Below are 20,309 nucleotides of genomic sequence, written 5' to 3' on the forward strand. Positions count from 1 at the left end.
CCGCCTGTGTCCAGTTCCTATATCCAGGCTATGTTCACTGAACTTGTCCCCTCTGGACAGCCAGATCCGTCTGTGTCCAGTTCCTATGTCCAGGCTGTGCTCAGTGAGCCTGTACGTTGTCAGGCTCTGTTTCTCATTGCTGTCTCTCACCCTGGTCAGGTACTCAGCTAGTGAGTATTGTCTTGTTAGGGTCCAGTCTGTGCTGTATCTGTGTGCGTGTCCCAGTGGGTAAAGCAGTGCTATCTGGCCTGTGAATCGGTTGATTAGTTATGCTGTGCTGTGGGCGTTTGGCGTCAGTGAGCCTCAGGACCTTCTCTCTCTCTCTCAGCTATTTTCCTGCTCCCTGCCGAGCAGGCCCCCCTGTAAACGCAAAGGACAATAAACCCGTTAGCCCTCATACAGCTGCCCCAGCCTGTTCTTCCACAACGCTGGCTCAAAGTAACCCAAGACGCTCATGACGGCACTGCTGCGTTTGCGTCTCTATTTTACTGTATGACAGCCAGCCCCCCCCCCATGATCCCATGATGCCCTGCATTGCTTTAGAGGTGATGGCTCCTGCTACCTGGCTCACGAGACACCTGGCTGTACAGACCAGTGGGATCATTTCCTGCGCTTTGAACAGCAAGAACCGAGCTCCGGGACCGGCCCGATTAAGAGCCCTTCTCAGAGATCGTCTGCAAGGGCCAGGGCGTGTATAGGCACGATGCCTGTTGTGTGGTCTGGAGCATTACTGCCAAGACTATGTCTTTCCCCCCCCCATACACACACAGCAATAGAAACGCACTACTGAGCTGAGAGCGCTTAGTTAAAAAAAGAAATCTGGCGACAGGCTGGGTTGAGAGTGCTGTCCTTTTCCTTCGCTGGTCCTTTCTAAGAAGCGTTCTCAAGCCAAATTTCTATTTTCTAACGTTTTTATCCAACTCAGGGTTGCGGGGGGAGTCGGTGCCTCAGCAAACAACGGATACAGGGCAGGATACATCCTGGATGGGATGCCAGTCCATCACAGGGCCCACACCCACACCCACACCCACACCCACACCCACACCCACACCCACACCCACACCCACACTCACACTCACACTCACACTCACACTCACACTCACACCCACACCCACACCCACACCCACACTCACACTCACACTCACACTCACACTCACACTCACACCCACACTCACACCCACACTCACACCCACACTCACACTCACACCCACACCCACACCCACACCCACACTCACACTCACACTCACACTCACACTCACACTCACACCCACACCCACACCCACACTCACACTCACACTCACACTCACACCCACACCCACACCCACACCCACACCCACACCCACACACCCACACACCAGGACCGGTTTTTACAAAAGCTAAATAACCCACCAGCATGTTTTTGGACTGCGGGTAGAAACCAGAACAACCGGAGGAAACCCGACTGAAATTGGGGGGGGGGAACATGCAAACTCCCCACAGACAGCACCCCAAGCCCAGAACTGAACCCAGGACCCCAATGCTGTAAGACAGCAATGCTCACCACTACTGTGTCTCCCTCCACAGCAAACTGGTGCTCGCTTAAATCATACTTCATAAGGAGTTCTGAAATCCATTATGACCATGGGTTAATGGGATTTCTTATCCTGTCCAACATTTTTATATGTCATAGGAAGTAGTGTTTCAAAAGGGTCTAACGCCCAGTCAGTTTAATTAAAGTATTAAATTAGCCTAATTAAGAGTCCCATTAGAAATCAGGAAATACTTGTTTCCTGGATTCCAATCTCTCTGCTTTCCTGTGTTCCTGGTACAGTGAGGTTCCTGGACAACAGCACCCTGCAGATCAAGACCAACAAAATGAAGGATTTTCTGCCTGTGTGTGCGGAGGGCTGGACTCAGTCTTTTGCGGACAAGACCTGCAGGCAGCTGAGCTTCAAGGGGTAACAGTTCCTTAACGTCTGCTCAGCTCCAGTTTAAATCAGTCAGTGTTTTTCATTTTCCCCCAGTTCGGGACTGCAGAGCCTACCCCAGCAAACAACAGGGCGCAAGGCAGGGTACACCCTGGGCAGGACACCAGTCCATCGCAGGGCGCACACACCGACACAAACACTCCCCCAGGGCCAATTTACCCAGAAACCAATTTATCTACCAGCACGTCTTTAGACTGGTGGGGGGGGGAAACAGAGCACCAGGAGGAAACCCACGCAAACATGGGGAGAACATGCAAACTCCACACAGACCGCGCACCCCAGGAACTGGACACAGGGCCCCAGTCCTGTGAGGATAGCCAATGTGCCATCACTTATTTATCTGGTAGACAATTTTGTCCACAGCAAGTTTGATTTGCACCCAGCTCAGCCGGATACTTTAGTAGAGGAATCTGGGGGCAGTAGCTTGCTCATAGGTGAGACCACACCATCTCTCCTGGGTAAAAAACCCACAACAAGTTACAAGTCCAGGACTCTAACTGCTGCGGCACAGTATATTAAAATCAGCTTGGCAAATATGTCTCTATTTCCGACCGGCACGATTAGCCGGTCCAGTTCTTCGGCCTTCACTTTGGGCGGACAAATCACGAGCTCAGACAGGGCTCTTTGATCGACACAGCAAGACTTATACATAATCGGACCCTCCAAGACACACCCAGCTGGATGTGCTGTTGATAATATTAACGAAGAGGAACATTTCTCACAATCAGCTTAGATGTGAAGGAAAACCTACAACCTACAGAACGTAACTGAACTCAGGAATCCAATTTCCAAAGTCCCTAGGCTTCAGTATTTAAAAACTAGTCGCATAGCCTCTGTGAGATGTTTGCCCATCTACTGTCAATTCAGATGTTGATCATTAAAATGTACAGCAGCTGGGAGTTTGGGGTCATGGCTTCAGGGAGATTATCTTTGATATACCTTCTTTTTAGCATTTGAATGGCTTTGCATATTCACGCCACTTGACAAGGAAACTAGATCATATTAACAGTGTCCATTACTGCCAATACCCAGACTCCTTTTTTGGCATATGTCCTACTCATTAAGGGTTGACCAATACAGCTGTAACTGTATTATTCCATTCAGCACATTTACGATGTTTAGTTATTTAAATAATTAGATAATTTATATAATCATTTATATAATAATTTAAATGTAATTTAGATAATTAAACATTTACGATGTTTAATTATCACACGAATCAGGACTACGTTTTAAAACACTTCAATTAAACTGGGCTGCTCAAGAGGGCTCAAAATGATACCCCAGTCCAATAGTTGCCAGTCAAGGGAACTGTAATGTAGTTATTTTAATAAAAGGAACTGAAACACCGCGTCTTTTCATTTGCAAAATACAAGAAATGGCAAGTCCATACCATCGCAAAACGCAATGGACAAAATATTCTGCACCCGATTCAACAAATCTAGATCTGTTCTAACAGGTAGGTTATTAGCTTTATGAAAATCCAAAAATGCACAGCAGATTAACTAGCTGTGCCAAACCTTATCTTCAAATCTTACATTCCTAAATCATATGCTCTGTTTGAATCCATTTCTGCTGTGGCTTGTTCAAAACACTCTGACAGGTGAATTAATCAATAAGTGTATTGTCTAAAGACATATTTACTATCTCCTAGAATACTCTTACCACACAGATAAGCCTCTAGTTTAGTGCTAATTACTGTCTCTTCATAAGTAAAAGAACTGAGTATTTTCCATTGGTAATGGGCTCAGTTCTGTCTTCCATTTAATTGAATGGGAGCTATATTCACAGTTTTCCAGAAAGTGTGAATTAACCCAGTCTCGAAGGACAGCTGGAAGAGTCGTGTTAGTAGTCTGGCCACAACATTCCACATTGCGTTACGTGCAGTTGGAACAATATCAGGTTTGTTGATCAACAACTTCTGCCTATTCTCTGCTAAAACTACGTCATGCACAGTGTTGTCTTTCTCTGGCAAGGGGTGTGTTATCAGTTTTCAAGCCTCAGTAGTACAAAATTAAGGAAACAGCAATCAATCCCCAATCACAAGCCAATACTGGAGAGACAATTTGTTTACAATCATCCGTCCTTTCATCTTCTAACTGCTTTATCCAAGTACAACATCACCGTGTGATTCCTGGGCACAAGACAGGAGACACCCTGGATGGGATGCCAGTCCATCAGAGGGCACATCACAGACACAAACACTCACTCCAGAGTCCGTTTTCCCAGAAGCCAATTAACCTACTACCATGTCTTTGGACTCTGGGAACAAACCCATCCAAACCTGAAGGGAACATGCGAACTCCACACAGACAGCACCCCAGTGATTGAACACGGGGCCTCACCACTGCAACGCAATCATGGTAGCCACTGCACGACCCCGCTTGGAGTCATGCATTGTAAAAATAAAACCAGAAATCTGGCGTATGCATGACATTAATTAGAATACAGTTACAGTACAAGTGGAACTACACTGCCTTAAATCGGTGTATCAGTCAAAAATACCATAAGCAAAACTAACAGTAAATCAAAGCATTTTCTCCGTAAATGTCAGGGACTTGCTGCACGGCAGTACTGAGTGCGCTAGCTCTCCAGTTTGTTTAAAGACAAAAACAGTATCTTACCGGTTCTGCAGCCTGAAGACATGCTCAGCGCCACACACTGGGGCAGCGAGTCAGGAGCCCCAAATCCTGTGGAGACCCTAGATTACAGCACAAAAGAAAAAAAACCAGAGAGCAAGCATCAGCAACATGCTTTCTTTAAGACACGAGCAGGGGGGTTATAAACAGGCGACGGAATCTCAATATTTGCATGACTGCGCTGCTGACGAGACAATTGCAGACAGCGGTTGCCAAGAGCAGACACCTGTGGGATTGTGGGATATGCTGACTCTGGGTAATTTCTAACATATTCGTGGTCCTGAACTTTCACAGATCTTCCAGCACTGGGGAGCTGAACGGTTGGACATCAAATGGCCTCTCCGTTACATCCTTACCCTCTAATTACATCCAGGGTCAAGTGGACTCCAGGTAGGATGGGTTAACCCCAGATTTGAGAGTGTGACCCCTCGTAGAAAGTCATTTTATTCTAGAACGGTCTCCATCATCGTTCACTATACACTCTGGGCACTGCTTTCCTCTTGGGTCAGGAACTGACCTGATGGCTGTTCTTTGGCCAGATTGCACGTCATAAAGCCCCATTTATGAAACGGGAATAAGCCCTTCTTCTGCAGGTAGTGCTTATTTCTGCAGCAGTGAATTTCCGCCCCGATGCAGGGTATGTTGAAGGCGTGCTGAAATTCTAGCTAAAAACAATGGAGGGCACTCCAAGGTCCTCAGAAGAGGGGTGTTCTGCTGTACAGTGGTTATATATTTAATTAATACTGACAGGAATGGAAAGAATGCTACATTTGCACGTGAGCCTTAATGCATGAAAAAAAAAGCAGCCTTGGAGAGATCTACGACTGTGAGGCACAACACCAAGCACAAACGAGAGCAGACACAAACACATCAGGAGGGGTGGCTGGTATTTCCACGAAGCACAAAGGTGTTATTTTATAAATACGTGCGTGGGCAGGTGTTCTATTGCAAGAATGTGTACTGACAGTATTCTCCTTTCATGCTGTAGTGCCTCCTGTCCAGGAAAGAAGATTGTTTCTCTGAAGTGCATAGGTAGAATCTTTGTTCTTTACCTTGGTACTGTGCACATATCTCACGCCACCCATCTATCTCTAAAAACGAGGCTCCCTAAGCAGGACTGCACTGCAGTGTTAGCAGGGCTGGGAAGGGTTAAGCCAGACAGAGTAGCATCAGGCTCCTATGAGCCTGCAGTGTTGAAAAGGGGAGCTGCACCATTCCTCCAAATACTACTTGTGCTCCTGTGCGCACAGCAGGTTCCTGAAGTGTCCCAGTCATGGGTCATAGCAGGAGAGTCTTGCTGCTTAACAGTTGCATAGGAATTACAATGGACTGGAGGGATGAGCAATCCTGGTCCTGGGAGGCCAGCTCAGCTCTTAACCAGCTCATCCCTGGCTTAACAGGACCAATCTAACAGCTTCTTCCAGCTCTTAAGCTGCTAGTGCTTTTTTGGAGACCTAGGAAATCTGCAAACAGCCCAGCACAGCAGGACCGGTCTCCCCCCCCGATCCAGTGAAACCCAACATTTGATTTTGGGCAGTAGCAGTAACGTTATAGGGTGTCCCGCTGCGAGAGTGAAGAAAACCAATCTCTGACAGCAGAAGCACATGAGAATTTAAGTGAGCTTCTCGATTTAAAATATTCACTCGAAGAGGATATCAAAGCTGTAGCATCAATACATATCCTAAACATCAAATAAATCTGCTCATAAACATTCCTCGAGTTTCTAAGAACAATCACATATACAAATATAGAAAGATGTATGCATCTCGCACAAAACTGTACTGAGATGCCGCCTGGGATTCTCTTGCAGGCTGAGCTCTTCATGCTCTATTCTGTATCTTTCCTCACCTGCTCTACCACTCCTATTCCCCCCCCCCCCCCCACTGGCTCTCTGGGTCCTGGGTCTCTCATCTCTACCCTGCCCCCTAATTTCTTTCTCTCATCTGCCCCTCTCCCCCTCCTCAGACTGTGGGAACCGCCAAACCGCCAGCAGGATTGTCGGCGGGACCGAGGCCAGTGCGGGAAGCTGGCCCTGGCAGGTCAGCCTGCATTTCAACGGCTTCCCCACCTGTGGGGGGTCCCTGGTCTCCCCAGACTTTGTAGTCACAGCGGCTCACTGCTTCCCCAGGTGAGAAAACAGCGGCCAATCTCTGCCCAGTAGTTGCGTTTGCCCCACATTCCTCTACCTGTCGCTCTCACGCCACTGACAAGAGATTAATCATTCACATTCCCACCATTCCCAGCAACTGCTCGCTGGTCCGACACCAAAGCTCTGAAAGGGCTTCTTTGTAAGATGCACACTTGTTTCTCTCATCAAAGTTAACTATGCCATGCTGATCTGCCCTAATAAACATAAAACAGCCATCCGTGGCTGCTAACTTTCACATGAAGAAAAAAGTACAAGTCCGTTTAGTTTTCTTTGCTTTCCAGCATTGTGAAATGGAGTTAATTAATATTCATAATTATGTCTTGCTCGTGAGAGATGCATGCCAAAAATCTACAAGCTGCTCTTTTTAAGATGAATTGAACCAGGGCAGCATAGTAGTGCAGTGGTGAGCATTGCAGCCTCTCAGCACTGGGGCCCTGGGTGCAATTCCTGGGGGTGCTGTCTGGGGGGAGTTTGCATGTTTTCCCCGTGTTCACATGGGTCTCCTCCCACAGTCCAAAGATACACGGGTGGGTTAATTGGCTTCTGGGATAATTGACTCACTGGTGTGTGTGTGTGTGTGTGTGTGTGTGCGTGTGTGCGTGTGTGCGTGTGTGCGTGTGCGTGTGCGTGTGCGTGTGCGTGTGCGTGCCCAGCGGTGGGCTAGCATCCCATCCAGGGTGTATCCTGCCTTGCTCTTGTTGCTTACTGGGATAGACTCCGGCTCCTCTGCGACCCTGTCCCAGATAAAGTGGTGAGAACATAGATGGATGGAGATCTACTGGCATAATCATGAGGAGAGACACAGGCTGTGTGATGAACTATACAATAGGCAGATCTGCACGCTGTCCTATACGACACACTGCAGGAATCAGAGTCAGGAAGCAGCAGCCGGTTGTTACCCAGTCTGTAAATACATAGAGGAGTCAGCAGTATATACCCTCTCCCCCCAGCTCCTCCCCCAACTACCAGAACCCCAGCTACTGGCGCGTCTACACGGGCCTGGTGTCCCAGCTGAAGCTCCCGGCCCCTTCCTTCGTGCAGAAGATCATCCTGCACGAGGCCTACGACGAGACGTCCCACACCAACGACATCGCGCTGCTGCTCCTCAAGACGTCCGTCAGCTTCACCGGTGGGTGCGGGGGGAGTAGGGGTGGTGGCTGTCCGACTTCCTACGCTTTTGCTCAGCTGCCCTCGCTTCCAACTTCTCCCGATCTCGCAAACTGCCACCCGCAGACTTGCCTCCCCACCGCCACATCTTGGGGCATCCCTGTCCAAAACGACTATTCTAGGCTTGTGGGCGCTTCATATGGATTTATAACTAAAGCAAAGGTGGTGCAAGGGGTAGCAGCACCAGGGCCATGGGTTCAATTCATGGGGTGCTGTCTGGGTGGAGTTTGCATGTTGTCCCCTTGTTGGTTTCCTCTTGGTGCTTCTGGGAATATTGGCACCGTTTGTGTCTGTGATGGGCCCTGTTATGGACTGGCATCCCGGCCAGGGTGTATCCTGCCTTGTGCCCAGGATTCGCACTGTATTCCTGTGCTGGATAAAGCAGTTAAAAGATGGATGCCGATTCTGAGCAAATTGTCACTTTTGATCGACAATGTTCCTACCAACAACGATGGAAGGAAGGGGTGGCGCGGTGGTGAGCACTGCTACCTCGCAGCGCTGGGGCCCTGGGGTTCAGTTCCTGGGGGGGCTGTACGTGTGGAGTTTGCATGTTCTCCCTCTGTTCCTGTGGAGATCCTCCGGTTTCCTCCCACAGTCCAAAGCCAAAGACCCCAGGTCGGATGAAGCAGTTCGAAAACGAATGAATGGAGAACGAAAACCGGACCGTTCCCATTAACAATTTACCCACAAGACCACTCCCGTCCCCTGCGACACTATTGGCTGACATCTGCAGCTTATTCCCTGGAGCTCCAATTGCTGCAGCTGGAGCTTGGTGTCCTACAGCAGCCCTCAGCAAAGCTCTGCTACATTAAGGCGAGCTTGAAATTGCTATTTCCCTTCTTCCTAAATGGGAGCAGACTACTTTGATTTAACATGATTAGGACAGCTTGCTTTAAAGACCCCCTGATGAGAAGCACAGTCTTCCAGTGTTGGGAAACCATGCGCTTGGCGTTAATACATCAGCTATGAGGGGGTCTTGGCACATGACTTTTTCCTATTTTGTCATCATCCGTTTCCCATCCAATCTTCTCGAACAGATTCCCATTTCTACTGGAGGCCTTCCACAAGTTCCCTGAGCCCTTAAACATGGGAGATTGGCCCTGAGATCATGCTACTCTCATTGCGCGATGACAGTTCACAGGAGGGAGGGAGGGCTGCGATTATTACAACAAACCAAAAGGCCTCTGTGAAAATCGATTTTATTTCATTTGCAAAAGCCATGTCAACAGGTTTGCGCCCACTCGAATGCCGTTTAAAACGAGAGCTCAAAGCTCAAAAATAACTATTAAAAAAAAAATAACAATTTGATTAAGGCCAAATTGACAATCTGCTAACCCGCAAGGCTATCAAGCATAAATCATCCGCGCCTCGACGACATATTTACTCCGAGAATAACTCTCAGCACAAATGGGGCAGTTTTCCGTGATTGATGGGGTCATAGAACCACTTCCACTGAAATGCGTTTTTCGCGCAGCAAGCAGTGTTAACAGACTGTACCCTGCCAGTGGAGAGAGAGAGAGAGAAAGGCAGTAAAGCTTAAGCGTTTAGCAAATAAAATGCTGCACGCATATTTTAACAATGATAATAGATCCGGCTGAAAGCTTTCATAGTGAATCAGACATTCTGAATGGCGCGTGAAAACTGAGCCGTCACTGATCCTCTTGAATTGTTACGACAGTGTTGGGCGAGGTCGTGTGTAGGAGACGCTGCAGCCCATTTTTTTCCCCAATCGTTTAAAAAAAAAACATTTTTCCTTTAAATGGGAGGCAGTGCAGCAGTTAGGATTGCTGGGGCCCTGGGTTCAATTCCTGGGGATGCTGTCTGTGTGGAGTTTGCATGCCCTTCTTGCGTGACCATGGTTCTCTCTAGGTGCTCTCGTTTCCTGCAGTAGTTGAGGGACATACTGGCTTCTGGAAAAATTGACCCTAGTGTGTGCGTGTATCTGTGCGTGTCCTGTGATGGAGTGGCGTCCCATCCAGGGTGTACCCTGCCTTGGACCCATTGCTTGCTGGGATAGGCTCCGCCTCCCCACTCAACCCTTTGCTGGATCAAGTGGTTAGAAAATGGATGGATGGATGTTAATACTGAACAAAGAGACAGCTAATTTCCATTTCATTTCCCCGTCTCATAAGTTTCACATCTGATCACAAAAAATGCAGCCAGACGTTTGCACTGCAATCGGCCTCCTTGCCTAAACTAGCCCAACATTTCTCAAAAACTTATACTGTAAACACTCCCAAGCGAATACAACATCTATATTTATTTCTCTGCAGAACCAATAGACCAAATTTCATCGAGTAAATATAAGAACACCACTTCTAAGATCGTCATTACTGTACTAGGGCTTCCTTTAATGATCAATTCCAGTGGAACATGGGAACAGAAGGCAGCTCATTTCTGCTTTGTGCAGAGATGTGCATTCGGTACTGGACTAGGCAAACTCATTTTGGGAAATTAAATCTCCCTTCAGAAAGAACTACTCAAGTTTACAGACAGTGCCAAAGGAGGAGAGTGAGTAAACACCGTGGAAGCTACAAAGCAAATTCAAAAAGACATCAGGTCTGCAGGAACATCTGGCAGACTACAGCTGCCACTAGCAAAAACAAACCACAAATGAAAGATTGGAAACGCTAAACTTGACGTTATTTTATTACTGAAAGAGACGCCCGCGGTTGTGTTGAACCATTTGCATCTTCTAGAATATGTTGGAAGAATATCAAAAAGCCAGTGTTAAGACATGCACTTTAAACTATATTAAAGTGGCTTAAGATTTCAATTAAAATGAACTGATGCACTGTTAATGTGCGATGATCTTTCGTTTCGGTTACTCAAGAAAAATAAGAAGGGACAGTTACTGAAATCGGTACAATAAAAAAAAAGAATAAAAACAGCTATAGGGAATCCATTTAAAACAGGGAACAGGAGGCACTTTACACAAAGCAGGGTGGGAGTATGGAACAAGCTGCTTAGCTCAATTCGCACCTGGGCAAGGTGGAAGGGCCAAATGGCTGGCCGACTTTGTAACCCTCCCTGCGTTTTGATTTCAGCCAATGTCCAGCCCGTCTGTCTGCCAACGGTCAACCAGGTGATCGCTAAAAACACAGTGTGCTGGATCACTGGATTCGGGACACTGCAGGAGGGGGCAGGTAAGAGCACCGTGCTGGGTGGAAGGAGGGGGGGAAGGGGGCAGCTAGAGAAGTAAAAAGTAAAAGCAGGAGACGGGGGTGGTGAACAGGGTGTAACAGAGCATCTGGAGCCTCACAGCTGAAGTCAGGTCTCCAGGGGGCGACGTCAAGACACTCCAGAAACCGGGAGAAAAGGCTATTCCGAATGTGCACAAGGTTATTCGCGGACTGGCATCACCTGCTGGGAGCCGGTTTCCCTGACAGATCAACTCAGGCAGGGGAAGGGCTTTCAGCAGCAGTGAGCACGTCGGGTTAAGTTTTGAGTCTCGAGGCGCGGCTCCGGGTCAGAGAGGCCTCACGGTGAGGTTGGTGGTTCCAAGTCTCACAGTGAGGCTCCGGGTCAGAATGGACTCACAGTGAGGATGATAGTCATTCCAGTAAAGGTCACCAAGACGGTAGAGCAGACTTGGCCAAACAGGATCGACCAGTTGGAGGAAAATTCCACCAGTACTAGTTGTTCCTTACCACTCGTCCTAGGGGGCAAGATGGCGAGAGGTTCTCAGGAGAGGGACCAGTGTTAGGTTCACAAGGTCAGCAGAAACAACCCTGGCCTGGGCCAGGGCCAAATTCAGGTTAAAAAGGGCGTCATTGTGTGCAGATCCCCCACGCTCGGCTACCAAATACAGGGGGATCCATCACAGAAGGACAGAGTTGCGAGTCAGATGGAGACTGACTCAGCGCGTGTGCTCTTCTCCAGCCCAGGGCTCCACCAAACTGATGGAGGCGTCAGTGAGCATCATTGACTTCTCCACCTGCAACAGGCCCACCATCTACAACGGCATGCTCACCCAGAGCATGATGTGCGCAGGGAACCTCAATGGTGGAGTCGACTCCTGCCAGGTGAGCAGGACAGCTTTGTTCCCCGCTTGTTACAAGACGCACGTTTCTCTCCTCCCGATGCTCCGTCTGGTTCCATGGTGTCCATTTCTATCCATTCATTTTCTAGCCACTTTCTCCTGTACTGGGCCCTGGGGGAGCCATCCCAGCAAGCAATGGGACACAGGGCAGGGTACACCCTGGATGGGACACCAGTCCATTGCAGGGCACACCCACACACCAGGGCCAGTTTTCCCAGAACCCAATTTATCTCCAAGTATGCATTTGGACTGTAGGGAAACCAGAGCACCTGGAAGAACCCTGTGGGATCATGGGGAGAACATGCAAACTCCACACAGACAACACCCCAGGTCCAGAACAGGGCTTAGTTCTTGAGGACCCCCACCTGCGCTGGCACCTCGATGTCTTTATACGATTTCACAGCCGTTTCTGTCTTTAGATTCTTTTCTGACTTCAAACGCTTGACTCGTGCTCCCCCTCTATGCGTCGTTTTAACATCCAAGCGTTAAATTCAGATGGACTCGCGCTTCTGCTCTGAAACCTTGACGTTCTCCCTGACGCACACAACTCGTGTGAAGGATCTCTCCTGGACTCCACTCCACTCAGACCGCCCGAACGAGCACCCGTCTGCACGGGAGGAAGTTAGTCACGGTACAGGCATCTCGCCCAAGACGACAGATGTTCACAGATCTGCCAACACAGCGCAGGACCGTTCAGAATGTATTGCACGGTTCACCGGGGATAACACCACCCAAGAATTAAGTGTCCTGAAAGGATTATAGGAATGCTCAGTGAAAAGGTGGCTTAACCCTCTTGGCTGAGGGCTGACCTCCTGGCCAGAGGACGAGGAGGATAGGACCCCCCCTGCAGAGAGAGAGAGAGAGAGGGGTGACCCAGGGGCAGCTGCAGAGGTGGAGGAGGGATGCAGGATATAAATCCGAGGGAGAGAAGGGGATCATGTCATATTTATAGGGGTTCAGGAGGGGAAATGACAGCAGGAGTGATTGCCGATTACCGACAGACGAGTCTGAGTGAACGTGGTTGCGATCATCCCTCCTGGACCTCCATTACGAACTCCATTGAGTACAGCCGCCATCGCGCCCTGCACACAGAGCGGAAAGGAGGATTACCAAAACAGCTCGGCCGATAAAATGGCTTTTTATTGCCTTTTGATCCATCACCACCGTGAGCAAACTCATGAGTGCCCCTCTGGATATAATTGAACGCTGGCAGTACAAATGCCTGATCTAATCCTGCTCGTGATAAATCACGCCCAGCTCACAGAGCAAAAGATGCTCTGTGCAGATTCACGACCTGGGGACACGGGTAACCCAGCCGCCAAAGATCTTACTGTGGCCGGATCTCCAGGACTGGGTATTCGACTCTCGCGACAGCAGTACGAGTTTTCTACCAGCAGTTCCGCGCGATCGCCACCCACCCTACTCGGGCCCAGTGCCTGCACCTGTTCCAGGTGAAACTGCAAGATGAGATCGCGCATTTCAGAGATTACTTACATTTTTTTAAAAGAAATTCTAGAAATGCACGTCTGGGGCAAATGAGGAAGTTGCATCCCTCTATACAGTATCAAAACTCCTCCCGGTCATAATCGGAGCTCGCGTCTCAATCCAAAACGGGACAAACGTCACGTAGTTGGGGCTCACGGTTGACAGAATGCAATGAACCGGCTCCCCAGGAACACGATTACACCATTTTCCCCGAAATCTGAGATTTCGGATTGCCCCAAGTGAAATAACAGGACACCTGGGTCACACACGCACTTGGAAACTTGCCGAGATTACTACTGTAGCAATGGCCTCGTTCTTTCTCCTCAGACGACAGGCAGAGTTTCTAGATTCTTACAACAGGGCGCAAGAGAGGAACTGTAATGGTAGCAGCTCCAGTCACAATCACAAAGTGGCCATACTCCACAAAAATGAAGGTTTGAGTAAGAATACATCATTGGAAGCAAAAAGATCAAGGACATTGGACAACTGAAGCCCAGCTCTCAGATAGCACTTCGAGTTCTGTGCGATTCAGATGAGCAGTCTAACCTTATGCCCTATTCCAGACAGACTCAGAGCTTTCATTCCAAACCTTCATTCGGAGGTCTTCCATAACACCAGTTGAGCAATTCCTATCTATTGTGAGACAAATCCTTTACCTTGAAAAGTGGAAAACGTCTCAGAAGCACAGACAGCTTTTTTTTTTTTCCCTTCTCCTTTCTTCTGATTCAGCACTCCCTCCAACTCTAGAAAGCCTCCTTCGTCCAATAAAGCCCAGGTGTGATTTGACTTAACACCACACACCTGGTTTCAATTGGTGGACGCCTCAGCAGCCATTTTGGCTCAGGACTGAATCACGGTCAGGGCTTGAGCCAAGATGGCTCCCTGTTATGGAAGCCACCAAGGGACATTCGGAGCAAGCCAAGGATTTCAGGGGATGTAGATTTCATCACGCCGCCTGCTCCTTCAATTTGAAATCGTGCACCTTTGGTCGGGCTTCTTAACTGCGCTCGGGAGAGCGGGTGTTAGAAAAGTCCCCTCTGTCAGAGGAAAGAAAAAGGAAAAAAAAGAAGAGCGTTTATTTTTAAGGACGCGTCTGAGAGCGAGAGAAAATAAAGCGCTCTGAGGAGCGGAGGGGAAAGACTCGACGTGCTGCTAGCGACCCCTGTGTATATTTGTAGCTGAGCCGTGAGGCTGTAGTTGTTAATCCGGTCGTCGCTGTCTCACTCGGCTGTGGGGGAAAAAAAAACATAACTGTGGGTTTACAGCGCAGCTCTTAGAGAATATTTAAATTCATACTTTAGGTTTTTCTACCTGCATGCAAAACCCGGCGCTGGGCTGCTTCGCTGTGCTAGTGAAATTTGATTTCTTTGCAATGGGTGGATTATATATGACAAACAGCAGTGGCCAAAAGTGGCCGGCGGAGGAATCCTACTCCGTTGGGCCCCTGAGCAAGGCTCTTAACCCCCACTGCTCCAGGGGCACTGTATAAATGGCTGACCCTGCGGTCTGACCCCCAGCTTCTCTCTCCCTGTCTGTGTGTCTCATGGAGAGCAAGCTGGGGTCTGCGAAAAGAAATTCCTAATGCAAGAAATTGTATAGGGGCCAATAAAGATCTTATCTTATAAACTGGGGGCTCTGGGTTCAATTCCTGGGGTGCTGTGTGTGTGGAGTCTGCATGTTCTTCCCAAATTTGCATGGGTTTCCTCCCACAGTCCAAAGACAAGCTGGTGGGTTCATTGGCAGGATGTCTGTGTCCGTGTGTGCCCGGCGATGGACTGGCGTCCCGTCCAGGGTGTACCCTGCCTTCTGCCCAGTGCTTGCTGGGATAGGCTCTGGCTCCCCTGTGGCCCTGAACTGGATAAAGCAGTAAGAAGCTGGATGAATGGATACCGAGAAGAGAGCTGGAGTAAAAGGGCCTCTCTTTTTTGTTCCCGGCAGGGGGACAGCGGGGGGCCCCTGGTGTGCCAGGGGCAGGACCGGTGGTTCTTGGCCGGGGTGACCAGCTGGGGCGTGGGCTGTGCCCGCAGAAATAAACCCGGCGTCTACAGCAACGTCACCCAGCTGTTGCCCTGGGTCTACGCCCACATGGAGGTGAGCCCTTCCCTCTCCCCCTCCCTCCCTCCCCGCTCAGTGGGGACTCTCACCCCCTCCTCCTGCTCAACTCCGACCAGCCGCCTTGCTCCTGGACCAGGATCGCCTGTCCAGCTCGGTTTCAGTACAGTACAGTACACTGCCATATAATAATAATTAATTTCTTATACTTATATAGCCCTTAAAAAAAACAGGGTGGTGTGGTGGCTCTGTGGCTGAGGATCTGCGCCTGTGGCTGGGAGGTTGCCGGTTCAAATCCCGCGGCAGGCAGAGGAATCCTACTCTGTTGGGCCCCTGAGCGAGGCCCTTAACCCCCACTACTCCAGGGGTGCTGTATAAATGGCTGACCCTCCGCTCTGACCCCCAGCTTCTCTCTCCCTGTCTGTGTGTCTCACGGAGAGCAAGCTGGGGTCTGCGAAAAGACAAATCCCTAATGCAAGAAATGCTATAGGGCCAATAAAAGTGATCTGATCTCTCTACTCGCGCCCCACCTCCAGCCATGCCGAGAAAATCATCTCAGACCCCCCCTTGCCCAGCTCGTCCTCTTTCAGCTTCTCCCTCCCTCCAGTCTCAAGGAGCTCCCCATTAAACCTCAGCTTCTTCCCCACTGCCATATGAACCCCGCATCCCTGTCCAACTCCGCCTCCCATTGTACACTTTACGCTGCTACGTGGAAAGTTCTCTACAAATGCACGTAATGAGGTTTGTCTGTCTGCTGCCCTGTTTCAATTCTCGTTGGATGGATGTCTCATCCGTGCTCTTGCTGAACTGATGGCAAATTCCACCAGCCATCGGCCTGTGGCGATGAAGAGACCCAGCTGGGGCTAACGCGTTTCTCCTGTTGTCTTCCTCCACAGTTAGAGAAGCCTTAACAGCACTCGACCGACACCGCACGGGGGAGAGGGACTGCCCACGCTCATGTCTTCCAGAACTCAATCGCTCTTCCGGATATCCGATGCCCTCGAAGTGCACGTGAACGGGGCTTCGGAAACGGCACACCTGCCTCTGCCTCACTGTAACCTCTGGGTGCTATCCTGGGGACAGTCAACTGTGTGACCGGCGGCCGGCAGCTGTTCCCAAGCACTTTCCTTTTCATTACAGCTTTATTCTCCCCTGGGGGGGGGTGGGAAATCTGTTTCACGGCACCTTCCAGTACAACCAGGACGGGCGGAGGTTCATCGCGTCGCTGTTCCTGTGGTGTGTGTGTGAGCATTGATCTGAAAGTTAGTGATGAGTCCATCGCTAGAATAACAGAAGATGCACTAGCGGCAGCCCCCGTCTCTCACTGGGGTTTTGTTTATGTAGTTGTGAAAGTGAACAAACATCACTTCACCCATACTGCCGGGCCTTTCTTCTGGAATAAATCGGTGGAGTACTGCGCTTTGCTCAAGAGCGCGACAGCAGCGCTCCTCCTGGGATTCCAGATCTAGAGGGAGTTCGGCAGGGCCGGAGGCCTGACCACTCCGGATCTGGTACTCCGCGCTGCGAGAGCAATGTTCGGTAGGGATGCGGCGACACCCATCTCCTCTTTATTTATACAGCTCGAGCTTTCTTCTCCCCTGGGAGAAGACGACCAGGAAGACCAACATCGCCGACAGAGAGGGCAGTACAGGAGTGTTACAGGAGATATGAGTGTTGCTTTACATTGTCTGAGAGAGAGATTGCAGGGGGAGGGGGGGGGTCAAAGATTTTCGGAGTCTGCTGCTGTCACACCTGGGGATTCAGGCGTCTCCCAGGTGGAAGAAGTGCAAACTCACAGTGAGCCACACTTCCCATAATGCACGCGGCCTTCTTTACAGCCCTCTGTGTGTGGAGAGCATACTGACGCCAATCGGATTTCCCCCAATTATCCTGCCACCTTCCCCACCTATTTCAGTTAACAGCGCTGATGCTGCCACGCCGACGAGCGAGACAGCATGTGTTAAGCCGCTTTCAAAAATAACAAGCGAAAAAAAGAGTTTTATCATCTACCTTACAAATCGCTGAGCCTCCTCAGGGAAAAAAAAAAACTGATTTTGTTTTCAGTAAAGGGGGTCACAAGATGTGCCCCATCTCAGGCTTTTGTCTATAGCCGGTCCCACGCACTCTACAGACTGAGCATCAATTTCAGAGGGATAGTTACATTTTTCCTAAAGTCTGCGATCAGCTCCTTAGTTTTCAAACCATTTAGCTTCAAGGAGAAGCCATCGTCACCCCAATCGCTTTTGAGTTTAACCATTTCCTTTAACCACTAAAGAGATGCGCGGTAGGGGAACAGAGATCATGCTAAGAGCATTGGCATCTGTTACTCCATTAAGGATTTCCCCTGAGTCTCTAAACTGATGGATTTTCAAACATCTGCTTTGCGATTTGCAATTAGCCTCATGCATGAGTTTAACTCCTTGAAACCCTAAGGGTTAGGATGGTGCATTACAGCTCAACCCAGTGTCATTTTATTCAGCTGTTCTACACTTAAGACTGTCGCTTTAGCCCTGTTCCGTCACTGATGTCTAGTGATTAGTGAAACAAGTTCACACCCCCTTCTCTCTTCCCCCCCCCCCCCCATAAAAACCTGTCAGCAGCCATCTGCCAGTGTGACCCAATCTCAAGGAGCTGGAAAGGGAAACTCGACAGTATTGCCTGCATCTTACTGGGCATTCGAAACGGCATCATCTCAGCTGGAAAATAAAAGAGGACTGTTAAGAGTACGAGTTCGAGGAAATTGCTTGGGAACAGCAGGATTTGGAAATACCAGGTGAAGCCACGTGTACAAACCCTGCTGCACTTCACAGCACGAACCCGTCTGGAGCTTTATTCTGAAACACCAGCCTGTCTTCTACCGTTCGTTTACAGAGTGGGAACAGTCACCTTCACCCTTGCAATCCACTGTATTGTTGTACTTGGAGCAAACCAGTCGCTTATATGTCAAAAGCTCCTTGCATTTATAAAATAATAATAAATACACTTACAGTATATACTGTAGCTCTTTTCTGGACACTCTACTTAAAAGCTCTTTACAGGTCATGGGGATCCCCTCCACCATCCCCTCCAGTCCTCTCCCCACACACCAGCTCTCAGTGGGGAGGAGAGCAGAGTGATGAAGCCAGTTCAGAGATGGGGATTAGGAGGCCATGATTGGTAAAGGCCAGGGGGAAATTTGGCCAGGACACCGGGGTTACACCCCTACTTTTTCCGAGAAACGCCCTGAGATTTTTAATGACCACAGAGAGTCAGGATCTCAGTTTTACATCTCATCTGAAGGACAACACCTTTTTACAGTGTAGTGTCCCCGTTGCTATACTGGGGCATTAGGACCCACACAAACTGCAGGGTGAGCGCCCCCTACTGGCTCCACTAACACCTCTTCCAGCAGCAACCTTAGCTTTCCCAGGAGTCTCCCATCCAGGTACTGGCCAGGCTCACGCCTGCTGAGCTCCAGTGGGGCTGCCAGTTGTGAGTTCCAGAGTGATACAGCTGCTGGCTGCATCACCCTGCAAAAAAAGCATTTTTCATCTGGAAGGAATCCAGATGCTTATTCTGTAGGAGAAAACGCACTTAATACACCATGAAAGCATCCACTGGGGTAACACAGCAGCCCCAGTATGCAGCCGATCAGGGGGTGGAGTGACAAAGTGCTTTATTAGTTGAATTAAAGGGAAACCTATGAAGACAAAATTGTTCAATCCCTGAGTAAACTTTAGCTAATATGCCGAGATCCCTAGTGTTCAGAATAGTGCCACCTCCTCTTTAAACAACCACATAGTCAGGACCTTAACATCTCATCCAAGGACAACACTTCCTAAAGCACACTCTAGCCAGTCAATAAAGCAGATTTGAAAGTCTAGACCCAACCAGAAGAGCACCACCTACTGGCCCACCCATTAACAGAAAAGGGGGGATCTGGATCCACATTTTCTGCTGTCCACTTCATGAATACTTCAGTGACCTCACAGAGAAGACATCTAATACCCAGGCAGCACAGTGGCACAGTGGTGAGCATTGCTGCTCAGCAGCAGCGCTGGGGCTCTGGGTTCAATCCCTGGGGTGCTGTCTGTGTGGAGTTTGTATGTTCTCCCCATATTTGCATAGGTTTCCTCTCACACTGCATTGAAATGTCTGCTGCACAACTTGTACTTATTCACTTGTCCATCACAGTGCATTAGTCACTACGGTGACTAGTGAGCAGGAAGGGCCGCCTCACGTCCCAGTTCTCGCAAACTTGTGAACTTTCAGTACAAGATACAGTATTCAGAAGTACAAAGTTCAAGACTGATCTGAATGCGGTCAATTTTGCGATGCCATCAAGGAATTAATTTCCGTTACTGAGATTAAACCGGTCTGAGAAACTGGGACAGTGGTTCCCCTTTAAGACAGCCTGCGAGAATCACGCAAAAGAGACATAATTCTTCCCCAGAACAAAGCTCAAACCTGTTTCCCTGCTATATGCAAATCCTGGCTTCAAATGTATCATAATCTATTTAACTGTGTAAAGCATATGAGATGCATTTAATTACCGACAGAATTGCTTTCCTCTCAACAGACTAAAATTCTGCCTACCAAAGTGCGATTACTAGAGCTGAAGTACGTGCAATCTCCTACCCTATTACACGGTTTTATCGACAATTTGCTATGCTTAGAGTCCTTAGCCAAAACCTTGTTTTTACAGCCACCTCTACGTTTATCTGACGCACGAGGAAGGAAGGATACAGCCTCCCCCTAAAAACTGCACTGATATAATTAGATCTCACTTGTGCTTTCATGGGCAGCAGTGGTGAGCGTTGCTGCCTCTT

General features: G+C 49.1%; 1 protein-coding gene across 1 annotated transcript in view; it reads left to right on the top strand.

The window, feature by feature from the left end:
- tmprss13a (transmembrane serine protease 13a) overlaps positions 1-18,492 on the top strand; it is a 30,135-nt gene extending 11,643 nt beyond the window's left edge. Inside the window, exons 5-13 of the mRNA XM_088939537.1 lie at positions 1,811-1,937; positions 4,901-4,996; positions 5,595-5,638; positions 6,572-6,734; positions 7,706-7,884; positions 10,970-11,068; positions 11,805-11,947; positions 15,388-15,540; positions 16,398-18,492. Coding sequence (XP_088795663.1) covers positions 1,811-1,937; positions 4,901-4,996; positions 5,595-5,638; positions 6,572-6,734; positions 7,706-7,884; positions 10,970-11,068; positions 11,805-11,947; positions 15,388-15,540; positions 16,398-16,412 — 1,019 coding nt within the window. The 3' untranslated portion in view covers positions 16,413-18,492. The remainder of the gene's footprint in view (positions 1-1,810; positions 1,938-4,900; positions 4,997-5,594; positions 5,639-6,571; positions 6,735-7,705; positions 7,885-10,969; positions 11,069-11,804; positions 11,948-15,387; positions 15,541-16,397) is intronic.
- The last annotated feature ends 1,817 nt before the right edge of the window (positions 18,493-20,309 follow it).

This window comes from Atractosteus spatula, chromosome 22 (assembly GCF_055471065.1).
Source record: "Atractosteus spatula isolate fAtrSpa1 chromosome 22, fAtrSpa1.hap1, whole genome shotgun sequence".
NCBI classification, from domain to species: Eukaryota; Metazoa; Chordata; class Actinopteri; order Semionotiformes; family Lepisosteidae; genus Atractosteus; species Atractosteus spatula.